This window comes from Pieris rapae, chromosome 8, assembly GCF_905147795.1.
Source record: "Pieris rapae chromosome 8, ilPieRapa1.1, whole genome shotgun sequence".
NCBI lineage: Eukaryota > Metazoa > Arthropoda > Insecta > Lepidoptera > Pieridae > Pieris > Pieris rapae.
The window spans coordinates 4826645-4841219 of NC_059516.1; the positions used below are offsets into that span (position 1 = coordinate 4826645).

General features: G+C 31.0%; 1 protein-coding gene across 2 annotated transcripts in view; it reads right to left on the reverse strand.

The window, feature by feature from the left end:
• Positions 1-2661: 2661 nt before the first annotated feature.
• LOC111002809 (extracellular serine/threonine protein CG31145) overlaps positions 2662-14575 on the reverse strand; it is a 47033-nt gene continuing 35119 nt past the window's right edge. For both annotated transcript variants that reach the window (XM_022273048.2, XM_022273049.2), the window contains 7 exons: positions 13410-13488; positions 8161-8253; positions 6585-6828; positions 5813-5893; positions 5056-5168; positions 4397-4537; positions 2662-4084 (listed from right to left, as the gene is read on the reverse strand). In XM_022273048.2, coding sequence (XP_022128740.2) covers positions 3895-4084; positions 4397-4537; positions 5056-5168; positions 5813-5893; positions 6585-6828; positions 8161-8253; positions 13410-13488 — 941 coding nt within the window. In that variant the 3' untranslated portion in view covers positions 2662-3894. The remainder of the gene's footprint in view (positions 4085-4396; positions 4538-5055; positions 5169-5812; positions 5894-6584; positions 6829-8160; positions 8254-13409; positions 13489-14575) is intronic.

Below are 14575 nucleotides of genomic sequence, written 5' to 3' on the forward strand. Positions count from 1 at the left end.
CGGCAACGCACTCGCGAGCCCTCTGGCATTGAGTGTCCATGGGTGGCGGAATCACTTAAAATCAGGTGAGTCTCCTGCCCGTTTGCCCCCAGTTCTATAAAAAAAACCTCTGCAACCAAATAATGAAGGTTTCACCATTTCTGAAATGACATCAAAAAACCTAAGTAGTGATAATTAAGATATACTTATTTAATTAATTCCTACGGTTAAAGATTTCAAAGAAATAAGTTTATTAAGCGTGTCTAACAGTCATTTCAAGCAATTTACGAACAAATGTCGTCGGATTTCATGATAATTCCCTTTGCGAGTTGGCACCCTTCAATTATTAAAATATTCCATTTAATATAAGCTTTCCGTATAATTCAAAGAACTTAAAACGGTAATGTTTGTTCTTAATGAGAAAATAAAGTGAGGAAGGATTTATTAAAATATAAATAACACAAGTGACTTTGGCAGCTGAATGATAATGAAAAAATAAATCAATATGTTTTAATATTTCCTTTGTTAAGTAAAGCAAGGTGTAAATGTTGCAGTTCCTTACAGTTTCCTGGTATATCAACACCCAAACCCAATAATCTATCACAGTCTATTTTTGACCATCTGAGACAGACTTAATCTAAATATTGATAAAAGTGTGCCAACAAACAAATATACGGATTGAAATAGCCATCTGTCGATACAAGCTATCCATGGTTTGGTTTATATTGATTATCAAATATGAGTTTAAAGAGCGAAGAGATTGCATTTTATCCGTTGCCAAAAGTAGATTGTCTTCGTAGGGTTTGTTCATTGCGAGGCAGATAGGATATCGTCGACTCTCACGGTCTTATCTCCGATTGTTTTCAATCAGAGATTGTGGATTATTTAATTGGGTTCGGGCGTTAACGATTAAAATAGTGACGGAGAGTTTAAGAGAAAAACTAACTTTGTTTCTTAATATAATGTAATATTACAGCGAAAAATAGGACAACAAACAGTAATACATACCTGTGTTTATTAGTACTACTTACCCCGTGTTAAACATAAACAGAAAAATAAGCATAACTCAAAACAATTTGTGTATATACATAGTTTCTTTTGAATTTGAAAAATCTATCTCGTATTGTATCGTGTTCCAATTTCAAATTTATGTAAAGTGAAAATCTTCTTATTTTTCACATGATATTGTATGCTGCGTGATTGGTATTGTTCATACGAAATAGATGTCGGCTTGTACATTACATTCACGTATGCCTACGAATATAAAATGTGGTGAACTAAATTTATGATTGTGAAACTGAAAATAACGCAAAATTTATTATATTTGTGTCCCTTCCGATGTAGTAATACACTTTTTAAAAGCTATCGTATATATATAGAAGGATAACGAATTTTTAATTTAATTATAATTATTACATAAACCTCAACAAAAGTTTATACAACCATTCAATAATAGTTTGTACGAGAGTGATACGGATTAATTTAAGTATATATCTGAAGCACGCAAATAAAAAAAAATATATAAATTAAATATATATAAAGAGATTATAGAAATATAGCGAATTGCATCTATAGCTATAGAAAATAAGTAACCTTAAAACTTTTTCACGCGAACATAAAATATAAAAAGCTGCAATATATAAGCTAAAATATATACAACTAATATATGTATACGTAAATAACCCTATATATTTTATAACAAACAAGATAAATGCCGTAAAACAATAAAATGTTACGATAAATATTCATATTTGCTTTTACTGCCAGCGGTTGTATGTGTGCTTTATGTGGCAACCTTTGTTACAGGACATAGACACTTGATTCTACAACAATTTGTATTCAGTAAACCTGCAGTTTGTCAATAGCCTTTGAGTTTTAGGAATAAAATAAAAATATAAACAATATTGATACTATTAATGAGCGAAATATTTAAATCGTTGTCCATATATTTGTGTTTATAGAACTTCGTATATTAACTGTAATCTCTGGTAATGATGGTTTAAATTTGAGTAAGAGTTCGAGGATTTTGCTACCTACCTTATGTACAAGGACTTTGTAAAAGGGAAATATTGTCGGTGTCCTTAACAAGGCATTAACAATAGCTGAGAGTAACATTGCATAACTTTTAGGTATAGTAAAAAACATAATGGCCATAGTTAAAACATAAAATAAATACATCAGTGGCGCTACAAACTTTTTTGGTCTTAGGCTCAGATTCCTGTATCTGTTTTATGATCATTTGTTAATATAATAGGCAAGTAGCTGATCGCTTATGAGTCTAACGGTTTGCTAACCGGCTGCCGTTTGGTTTGTTTCCCTTCACCATTCGATCCAATGTTAAATGCGCACATAGATAGAAAGTCCGTTATAGCACAGCCGGGGTTCGAACCTACGACCTCAGGGATGAGAGTCGCACGCTGAAGCCACTATGCCAACACTACTCCATATCCAATAAAAGATCGAAAATTGTGGTCTGGGTCAGCTTTCAGTAAGATTTCCGACGACTTCTCGAGTTTAAGCCATGTCAGTTTCCTCACGATATTTTTCTTCAGCGTATGTGCGAGTGTTTTATGCGAACAAATTTAGACAGTAAGTGCATTGGTGCACAGCCTGGGGTCGAACCAGATCGGATCGGATGAGAGTCAAAATAAAAACAAAGGACAGGAAAATAAAAATTATCCATACTTTATCTTAAAATTTATTAACAACCAACATAAACACGCATCTATTCGAGTCATACAACATTAAAAAATCATTCATAGGTATATCTTTGGCAAGTCAACTTTTATAATTAAAAAGCCTCATACGATGAAACATAAATTAAGTAGGAGTCTTATATAGCCTATCCTGACTTTAATTACGGGAAAGGATTTTTTTATATTCCCTGGTAGATCAAAGAGTACTGATATATCACAATAAGTTCAGAAATATATAATATAAACTCATATAATATTGATAACACAACTTACTACTCAAGTAGGTAACAGAATTTTTCCCTCGTGAGATCAAACCGAGACAAATGCATATTAAAATCTGAAAAATTAACAATAAACAATTGAATACGTCCCAAAAATAACCAAAACCAGAAATAAAACTCTTATAAAAAGATATCACATAGTCCTGTATACAATGATATGTCGCTATGAGCTTTGAGCCGTGGTAACAGAAATGAAAGTAGCAAATAAACTAATCTAAAATTGCATTTCACTATTATGTACATTTTTCACTTATATTACGAGTCTTCAGACCTATAAATAGCTGGTGTGCAACATACAATTGGGATTGATAATATTCTTTTCAAAGTTCCCAAGAAGTATCAAAATTGTTTAAGCCGTACAAAACTCACTTATCAATAGATATATTTATTAATTTCATTGTATTATCCGTAAGTCCATGTTATTTTGGAGAAACTTTGGCACTAAAATATTAAACCAAAGAATTGCATTAACAAGGTTTTAGATATGATAAAGATTCCATTGGTACATTTTTACTTAAATAGTAAATGGTTATAAAAAACCCCTTACAGAGACTAGTTAGTAGAATCTACGGCATTTCAGTATAAAAATTAATATTACAGGAACTCATGTTAAACTTACACTCAAACTATTCGCTTTAAATATACCAAATTGTACATTGCAAGTAATAGAGTTGTAAATAGCGATTAATTCTTCTAGCATAAATTGTATTGGAAAATCGTGAGCAATTTTCTTTTATTTTCACAGTTCGTTCGTAAGCTAATGTTTGCTTCCAACACCCTTCAAACTCTTTACAGGCTTGAAGCTAGCGAGTATCGTATGCCAACACAAATTGTCTATAATACTCGACTGATAGTCCTCAACAATGCCAATTACTGGCTAAACACTCAAATTGCACATAGTTCCCGACTCTGAACATCATATCACGGCACATATTTCATCATACAATGTCATTAAGTTCATTTTGTAAAGGATTTTCAGCTTTTTCAACACATTTTCTGATAGCGTCAAGAACGGTGACCAGACGTCGGTCTAAAGCAGCTAAGTGAGGCTCCCACAAGATTGGGGAGACCGGATCGACCCTCATTGACTCCCGGAGTACCGAAGATAGTGGTACACCGTTGTGGTATCTTAAAAAAAAAACATTCTTAATAATCATATTGTGCTGTCAAATAGCTGAAAGATTTAAGGCGTATTCCACCCACGTAGTAAGAGGTAATCCAAACCAAAATTTGTAGACATTCTTAGGATAATAAATAATAAAATTCAAGCCCAAATTGGCCACGAATGAAAATAAAAACAAACGTCGTATCGTCGTTTCATGTACAAACAGAAAGCTTGTAAAGTATGGTATATACAAAAACATAGGTATTTCTAAATTTAAGACAGTTGTCAAAGATAAGTTAAAATCTTAGTAGGAGCTATTACTAAAGAAAACTCACTTTAGTAGTACAGCGAGTGTAGTATGCCGTACGAGGCAGCATTGCAGCAACGGCGCCAAAATGCTGAGTTCATCGTGAAGAGCCTTTCCAAACGCCCTACCCTGATCCAAATGCAGGGTAAATGTTTCGTTGCCAAACATTCTGGAAGAATTCAAATGAAATGTGAAGAATCACCTTACTAACTTCAACAACTTAAATACGAATAGTGAACAGAGTTTCTATTGAGGTGGACCTATTTGTTTGTACGCTGGCTGAGTTCACAAGAGTTGCTTGCTATATTGTTAGTTATGGATAGATAGATTTAGGAATATACGTTTAATTTTTTAATGTTTTTATCTAGAATAATTGGTGTGGGAGTTATTTGGAATTCTATCGTATTAGTAATTACTGTTAAGATAGAAAAATGTAGTGAAATAAATAAAATAAAATAAAAATAAATTATTGAAAGATATAATTTTGATGTTTTAAACGCTTTAAAATGTTTTAGTAAAGAGGTTTTTATGGGATTATTTGTAACTGGAAATTACAAAAACTTTATTCGTTTAAAAAATTCTTACACTTTTAACAATTATGTAGGCTGTATAAAGAAATTCCTCAAAAAATAACGTGTTAGAAAAGATTTTTAATAATTCCTTGAAGTAAAAAAAATCTATACTTACTTAAAAGTTTCGTAATGATGTCTATCCATATTACCCGTGAGGAAATCAAATATGGACATATCCATTAGATCCAGGAGTCTTCTACCTGAATCGTACGGTGGAGTTGTACGGACCTGGATAAATTAGTTATAGGATATTAAATAAACTATAAAAATATATGTAAAAAGAACTAACAATAAAACGCGTGCTACATTTATCGAAAATTTATTTAATAAATATAATCAATATAAAAGAAGACAATATAAAAGAATTATATACACTCGGCGAATTCAATGCCAGAAGGCTCGCGAGTGCGTTGTCGGCCTTTTAAGAATTGGTACGCTCTTTTAACTTTAACTGTTTTAAAATTTCAATTCTGTCAATTATTGTGGCTTTAAAAAATCCAGGCAATTATTATCGACGACAGCATTCTCTGTGAAATACCATTTTCGTTTTTAAGTGTTTTATTAAATAGACGAAATTAAATATAGATGAAAGTATATTTTTTAAAAGCACACTACGTGATGCTGTAGTTTGTTAATCTGTGATCTTTTGGTATCACGTGACTAACGCATTAAATTCAATAGAATTAATTATGAAGTTTTAATAAATTAATATTTATTTTACTCTATATCCTTTGTATAGTGTAAGTATTGTAAGAACATATTATAACAAAATAAAATTTAAATTATATTATATATAGTTACCGTACTCCTTATAAAGTTAATGTATTCCTTATGTCTTTGGAACAATAAGCAAACTAGGCATAATAAATTACCGTATCGCAATAATCCGACTGCAACTCCCATTGAGCTTTTCGTCGTTTGTGATACGATCGTCTCCACGGGTGTCTCCATACCTGGAATTATAAGGACCATACTTGTACCCGTCTATTTTATTACTAATAAGGTCCAATAAGACTAACAAAACCAAACGCTTCGCAAACATAAACATCTCTCTTTTTATATTTACAAACATACAATTTCCACAGATATAAATAATCGTTAAAATAATACTACTAATAGGCAGAATCGATTTTTCATATTGAAAAGTGCATGGTCTATTTTATTGATCAGGTTTCTCTATAGACAATCATTTATTCCATCAACGCAAAACAATTTATTGGTTCGATGGAAATCAAAGCCTGAATCTTTGTTACCAATTTAGACATTTTACAGTTCTCCTATTAAAATGTAAGTAATCAACAATCTAACAAATATTATTGTCTTGTATTAACATAACTTTTACACATTTAAAGAAAACACATTTTAAGGATTATAGTTATATATTATTGTATTTAAACTTATAATTATTTTAATATATACATTTATATAATTATAAGTTTATATTATATAAAATATAAACTTATAATTATTTAATATATAGTTATATTTTTACTTAACGCTGTAAAGGTTTAAATTTATAATGATGTCTAAATAATTATAAGTTTAAATAAAATAATACATAACTATGATCCGTAAAAAAGTGTTAACAAATTTCCATAATTAATTACACACACACATAAGTTTTATGTTCTCGTTACAACGTACCTTTCGTTCAGCCAGATCCGAAGACGGTAGGAACGCAGCGAAGCTACCTTCCAACATATCTGGGTTGCCACAAATCGCGTGACCAGTATCACAGTAGTAGGAGCATTTTCCATGAAAGCAAAAATTGTTTGCTGGCGACACGAAAAATGTCTTGAGGATGTCTCCTTCCGTCACGTCATATATTTCCGTCGTCATGTTTAAAACTCGACCTACGACTGGCATCGCTCTCCGGAAGCCGAGTATTCTGTGCAAAAAATCATACGTACATAAAAGCAATGCCTGCTTGCTGCTTAATATTTAGGCTTCTACTTTTATCCACAACCAAATTATAAGGCGGTCGAAAATGGCTGAGAAAATTTTGGTACAGCCGTGCCGTTTTCTTGACTTGGCTGGGACACTCCAATGCTCCCAGACAGATTATTCAATGTATATAGCAACAAATGTTGTCTGCCTATTTTAATGGTGAGAATAGACAAGTCATTAAACATGGCATCCACAGTTTAAATAACACTTTTCTAACACATACAAACGTCTATTACAGAGGAATAAAAAACAACACCATTCAATAATGCACATATGATATTTCATCTATAACACGCACAGTGCCGCTACTACGCAGATTGTATTTGGAGTTGCACACAAATTAAAAAGCACAGGTCTCATTCAGAATCCTAGTTATTTTTAATTTAAGTATCAATACATTGAGTGGCGCGCTCGCAACTGTTTGTTGTTTTGTTTGAAATATTAATTATTGAACTTTGAAACGAGAAACTGACATGTCGTAATTATGAACAATATTTATTCCTATACTATAGAGGTTTAAAAATCATTCCCATGAAAGATTACAAGGTATTATTTTCCCGAGAGTTAGGTACCTATGACGAGAGATTAAACTAATTCTTGTTAACAGCGTAGAGGCCATCTTTTTTGATAAATTGGCGGCAAAAATTGTTTCAGCGAAAACTGTGCCATTCTAGTATTATGTTCCATCATCAAATTTACAAGGAAGAATTTGAATTTAATTTTAATTCTTATGGTTTAGTTCATCAAGCAATTTTATAGTATAAAACCGAAACTTTACCAAACACCTATTTATGGAATAAATCCTAATATATCCGGTTTCTCTTATAAATAACAATTGCTAAAGTGCATACAGTGCAGTGTATATCTAACTTAAGGATATAAATATAGGTGAGTTTATGTAACATAAGTTTATATTTAGGCAAAAAAGGTACTTTCTTCTATTACCTAGATAGTGACAATTAGATAAATACAATTATATAAAAACAACGTAGCTACTACGTGGGATTTCATATTATTTTTAACTTGTATATTTAGATGTGCAGTTTTTGTGCAGCAAGCATCAGTTTTTGACAGATATTTTGGTTCAAATAACATAAGAATATAGATATTTAATATAAAAAACTGTAATATTTCCACGCTTGTTTCTCAAAGGGGTAACAGCAGATCTTAGACCTCTACGTGTACGTTAAATACCTCACTACCTCCACTCTTATAATATTCACCTTAATAAGAAATAATAATACTTGATATTTGCATTCTATTAAGACTTTACCTGTCCAAATGAAACGCGGCAATTTCAGCATTGTGACGCTCATAGTCCGAGAAGTAGAAGTGATTTGGCAACGTTTGGACGTCTCTTGCAAATCTGTGAACAAATGATAATTAAATTTAAACGTGTCATTGAAATATGTCCCTTTATCTTTATGGCTTTATATAACTTCATAAGTCATTTCACAACATTAGTATGAGTGGAAACTATAAATAACATGGTATGCAAAACCGTAAGATTTTTTACATACTACAATATTTATATTACGTCTATATGTATAATCACTACACAGTCCTTTTAGTTGATCTTTTATTAAATATTTCATTTTGACAGTATGCAATTCTACATAGAAGTTAACGCAATAAGAATCATGGTAACAGGCACTAAATAGTACACTGTGTGTTGCATCAACAAGCCACAGAGTTTTTTAGTACGTACTGACCGAACATAATTTATAAAGCATTATATTAACACAGAGTTACAATGAAAGTAAGTAATATGTATTTACATCTTAAAAATGTATTAAATCTAAATCAACCATAAGATAATACTTCGGTTTTGTGTTTTCCTAATTAGGGTCTCTATAAATTTACATAGGGGGCAGTTCATGTATTACATAAGCACCTTAGGGGAAGGGGGGTTCTCTGATTTTCATATTTGGTGATTAGGTCAGCAGTAACCATTTCCTTGAAAACGAAATCATTTTTGAGGATTCCTAAAAAAAAATAATACGTTTATGTACTATTTTTGGAGAGATTTGCTTACTTTTGCTATATATATTTCAGTAAATCTGTTTACATAATTATTGAACGGCTCCATATCTCTTTTTATACACACTAGTAAATAAAGGTATGGAAACTAGCAGTATGTTGTTTAACGCGTGGTTACACCCACTCATTGTCCACTGTGTTAGTATGTAATGTTTGTAGAGATTCCGGTCATTATATAATAGCTTAAAGGTAATGACAATTTTGTATTCTAGTGTTAAAATATGATGTTGCATACACCTTCAATAGTCATACAGTTATGTGATATTATCGAATGAATGAGAGTAATAGAAGTCTAGTACTCTAAAATTTTCGTATGAAATTTGTAAGTGCGGTGCGGACGCAAAGGTTCAGGTTTCAGGTTTGATTCCCGATCGTAGTGATAATTGAATTTGATTTCTGTCTCTGGTTTTTAGAATTTAACCAAATAGCTAACCCATTCACATTACTTATACTAATTCGAAAACCAAATATCGAGTCTAAGCAATCATGCCTGTTGTATGCGTAAGTCTCTTCGTAAATAATTTTAAGGCGTATTTTTTTTGTCTCCCATTAATCAAAAACCCTATGCAATCAAGCACCATACATTAATAAGAGGATAAAGTGATATTTCATTCACACTATTCCCAGTAACTTATCATAAAAATATAAGCGATACTATGAGTAAATAAGATAGGGCACGAATTGTCACAAGTATTACGATAAAATCGTTATCATCTAACAAACGTGTTTAACAAGTCATCTTCATTGAGGATATTGAACCTATTTCATCGATTATCATATCAATCAGTTGATAACCAATTTTATAATGGACATCAGCAATTACTATGTAGCAGGACAATTTAAGTATAGCTTATAGTATTTGATGCTTAAAAATACAAGATATAATGATGTTACAAAAATTATAGACATACATCATCCTCCTGGAACGTAGAAAAAACATAATTAAAAAAATAGTAATGAAGAACATGTGAAAGTAAAGCAAAATATAGGCAAATGAAACACAATATTACTAACCGTAATTAAATTAAACTAAAACTAAACTTAAATTAAGAGTACGGTGAGTGAAAAGTCTGTTTAGAAAAAAAGACAAGGATTTGTGGACAGCGGATTAATATTATGAGCGTTTGCTCTTATTATTGGAACATTATGGAACATGGTGAACATGGTTGCAGCTCCTTACAAACATTGTGTAAAAAAACTTGGCGATTAAAAAGAGTGGCGGAGAGTTTATTGCCAGTTCTTCTCTTCCGTTCTACACCCTTGATTTGAGAACTGGCAGTTAATGTAAAATTAGAATCATTTAATTAAGTATATTTCAAAGTGTACATTATGTTACCTATATGAATAAATGATTTTTGTTTGTTTGTTTGTTTATTAATTTAATTACATTTATGTTATTTCACTAGATTAGATTAGAGGAAATTTGTACATTTAAACTTGGAAAACAAACTCAACAACATATATAGAGTTATACAATAATCGGTCTAGAATGTTAAATGTTCAAGTAAAGCATACAAAATCTCGGTAATTTCGATACAAATTATGTAGAAATTATCTTCAAAAGTCTACCGTTTGTTGATCGCACTAAAAAAGTATCGATAACAATGCTTATCAGGTACCGATAACGATAAACCAATCAGCCGTACAAGAAAGGGTTATGTCTTCGAATTTATCGTCCCTATGCGTGGACGCGGTCTTGATATGTCGACGGGATAAACCCAAGAGAACATAATTTATTTTGTAAATCACTTGGAAGTTCGACCTCTATGTTAACTAACAAGGTCGCCGCTATGAAAAGTTACATATGTTTTTTGTTTCTTATAAATGTATAACTTAAATTAGAACTATATATTATGGATGGAGGAAATTAATTAATAAAGCCTTGTATAACCGTGACGAATACTTAAATGATCCTAATCCTTGGGATTGATTTGCTCCAGTTCAAACATTTTGTATTAAAAACTTGGCGATTTAAAAAAGTAGCGGAAAGTTTCTTGCCAGTTCTTCTTAACCGCTCTACGCCCTTGACTTGCGAACTGGTTGTAAATGTAAATTTACAATTAATTTAATTTATTTTTTTGACGTTCATAAGTGTACCTATATGAATAAAGATATTTCTGAGTTTGAGTTTTTGAGTTTTGAGCTTAACTGCCAGTATGAAGCATGTAAGATGAAGTATTAAATTAGTTGAATAGTAATAATTCGTTAATCCTATACTATTATTAATATTACAATAAATGTTGGACAGTTACGTTACGGAATATATACTCATTTGTGTATGTAAAATTATAAGCAAAATATTTGCTTTCTTCGTGATGCGTAATTCGTGGAATATCGTACAATTTTAATCGAATACATGCAAAAGTAGAATTTGTAGTAGTATAAATAGTTACATGTTATACAGTACTTCCAACAAGCGATAACAGAAAAAGCATGGCAATAGAATTCACTAACTTAACAATAGGTAACAATAGCACAAAGGGGGACTTAGAAAAACTTGCGTTTTACTTCAATAACACTTGTAGTTGGCGAGACTAAGCCGATCACGGGAACTTCCCAACTCGCCTGAATGGTCACAACTTTAAGAACCTCACAAGTAAGCACTCAAAACTAGTACATCGGTCGTGCATAGAAAAACATGGACAACGTTAGCAAACTGCTTGAGTAGCACTCAATAGAAGTTTCGTATCCAACAATCAAGCTTCAGGAAGAATTCAGGGATATATACGATCGAAGCTCGTTTTTAAAATAAAATTAATCATAGGGGAAGATTTTATTATATGTATATATTATTTAATTACATCTTTCACTTTAAAGAACACGCAATCTATCGTAGATTCTACTCATAGTGACACTGAGTTAATATTTCTTATTACACACTTTGAACTTTATTTTTTTGTAAATTAATGTCATTTTATGTAAATGTCATATTGCAATAGATTTAGGGTCTGTTTCACAATTACGGGATACGTTCCAAATAAGCTCTTTATTACTTATTAGTAGGATTAACTAGTGTTTGTTGCGTTTCACGACTGTCAGATAGCGCTATTTGTCATGAAACGCGAAGTTTCTTATTCGGAACTTTTATCTTTCGAATAATTTATGTGTTGCATAGCTATTTGGTACTTTATCTATACATTGTGAAACAGGCCCTTAATATTTTGTCAGCATTAGGTGTTTTCGTAAATAGTAAGAAAATAAAAAAATATATTCATATGAAATTTATTGATATAAAACAGTACGACACTATAATAGAGATAAACGTTTCTAAAGTAACCTTATTAATTATTAATAAAGTGTGCTTCGAAACAATATAGTATGTGAAAAGTTCCTGCTCAGAATGAATCATTTCTATGTCAACAAACGGCTTACATTCTTAGAAAGACACCTTACTTATAAATTGCTCAGGTAATCAGTAACTGTAGAATCAAATTACTGTTTATCTATGATATATAAAGTGTAGTGGACCATTTTTATATGTACAAATATGGTTAAATAACTTAGTGTCGAACCATAAATATATGTATGTTTTAGCAAATTTTTTTTATAGAACTAAATTAAATTAAAAAAAAAATTTAATTTAAATTAATCATATCGCATATTTACAATATCAAATCAAAAAACCATTAATTATATTTAATTGATTATCTATAAACCTCCTACGGTAATTATTACGACTCAGAAAAGCCATAATTGTTGGTACTTTAGTGACTTTTAAATTGTATATTTTTTAAAGTTCAGATGAAATTAATTCGATGTTGCGCAAAAAGCCCTAATAAATTTTTGTCGACAGCAAATTATCAGTGCTCAAAATTGAAGAACTGTTTCGCAATAGCAATTGTTCCCAATTAACTTTTCCGATACCAGAATCTTCATTTTGTAACCATCCTAGCATATCTATTAGCGACCTTTAGTTTTAATTTGGTTCAATTTGTTATAAAAATTGGTTTTCATTAGTTAAATATTTATTTAATGATTATCTTACATTTACTTGATTACCGTAAATCAAATGTTAGATTTCTGTATTTGTATCTTTTTCTCTTATCTTTTCTTTGGTGATCAGCCTTCAACGACAGACACACGCTACGCATTTATTTATGGTAATACTCTTAAATAAACAATATTTTATTGTTTCAATAAAAACATAAACAAAGTAAGCAAAATTTGCTTTATAATAACCAGCTTTTATCTTCTTTAAAGTATTTATTTATTTATTATTATATAGTATAGAAAATATTATAAATAGAGAAACTTAAGGAGCACGTCTTAATACTGAAGAGTTTGTTCGTTTCATTCAACGCGTTAGTCTCAAAACGTACTGGTGCTAAAAAAATGTTTTGGATTGTATTTTTTATCGAGGAGGATTTTAATAACTTTAATGTACGACCGAATGAACGAACGTGCAACCGTACCACAACCACACCAAGTATAGATAATGATTATTTAATTAGTTAAAAATTAGTTATGAACGCCCAAACTTACCTCATTGGCTTGAACAATGCTTGCACTCCATTTGGGTAGTCAATAATCAGCTTCAGTTGCGTGCCACCTTCTTTTTGCTCTGTAAAGAATTATTTCTACATGAAAACACTTAAATCTTTTGTACTATAAACCTTATTGATGTCATGACGCTTTTTTGTTCCACCCAGCGGAGTGAGTGTGAGTGTGTGTAAACTTCAAATAAATTCTTTGTATTTGTAAAAATTAACACAATTTATCGAACTTCCTGTCCTATATAACTCCAGTGTTTACATCTCAGCGTCGTAAAAAAAATTAAAAAAAATCATTTTCCCTTTCCAATTATATCTGAAAAATGCCGCAAAAGAAAATATTAAAACAAAATACAACCTTCAAAACGATATTTACAATTAAGGCTAAACTTGAAAGTTGTCTAATGAAATTCAATCGATCTGGAACTGGAATAAATTATACAATAATTAATTTAAAAATAAAGGGTAGTCTACATGATAAAGTCGGTCCGACAATGAAATCCATTTAAGGGATTTAAATATTCAAGTCCAATTGGAAGTATAAGGGCAGATTGTTGTGCCACTATTGTCCGTCGACCGCTAACCCCACAACTGATTGCGGGACCCGACTTCATTTAATATACATACCGTGCCCCCAAGCTTTGTACACAGGTGAAGAACTATTTTATATTTCTATCGCAAAGAGAAAAGAAAAGCGGCCGCACGAAATGCATTTAAATTTTGGTCTGCGGTATCAACTTTGGTTCACGCATCCTATTGCCTTGTAAAATATTTGATGCAAAAATCGAAAGTGCAATCGAATCTTCTACGTAATTTAAAGTGACAACAAAATCGTTTTATTTTGTTTTTTTTTATTTATGTATTTTATTGCAAATATTGTTGTATCAATGCATTTTTGGATCATTCACAGTGGAGACTGATAAAAACTACACGCAAGAAACAATGAAATCAAGAAAAAATATTTTCAGATATGCAGCAATTACAAAAATATATAAACATTTTTGTATCAATTTATGATGTTAAATAATATTCTAATTAAACTCGATTTATAGAGATAATATAAATCTCAGACAACTGGGCTAAAATTATTAATGTCATTTTGCTCGAGTAAGGTAGGTGTAGACTAAATAGCAAGAACGATATTAAATGATACAGTTT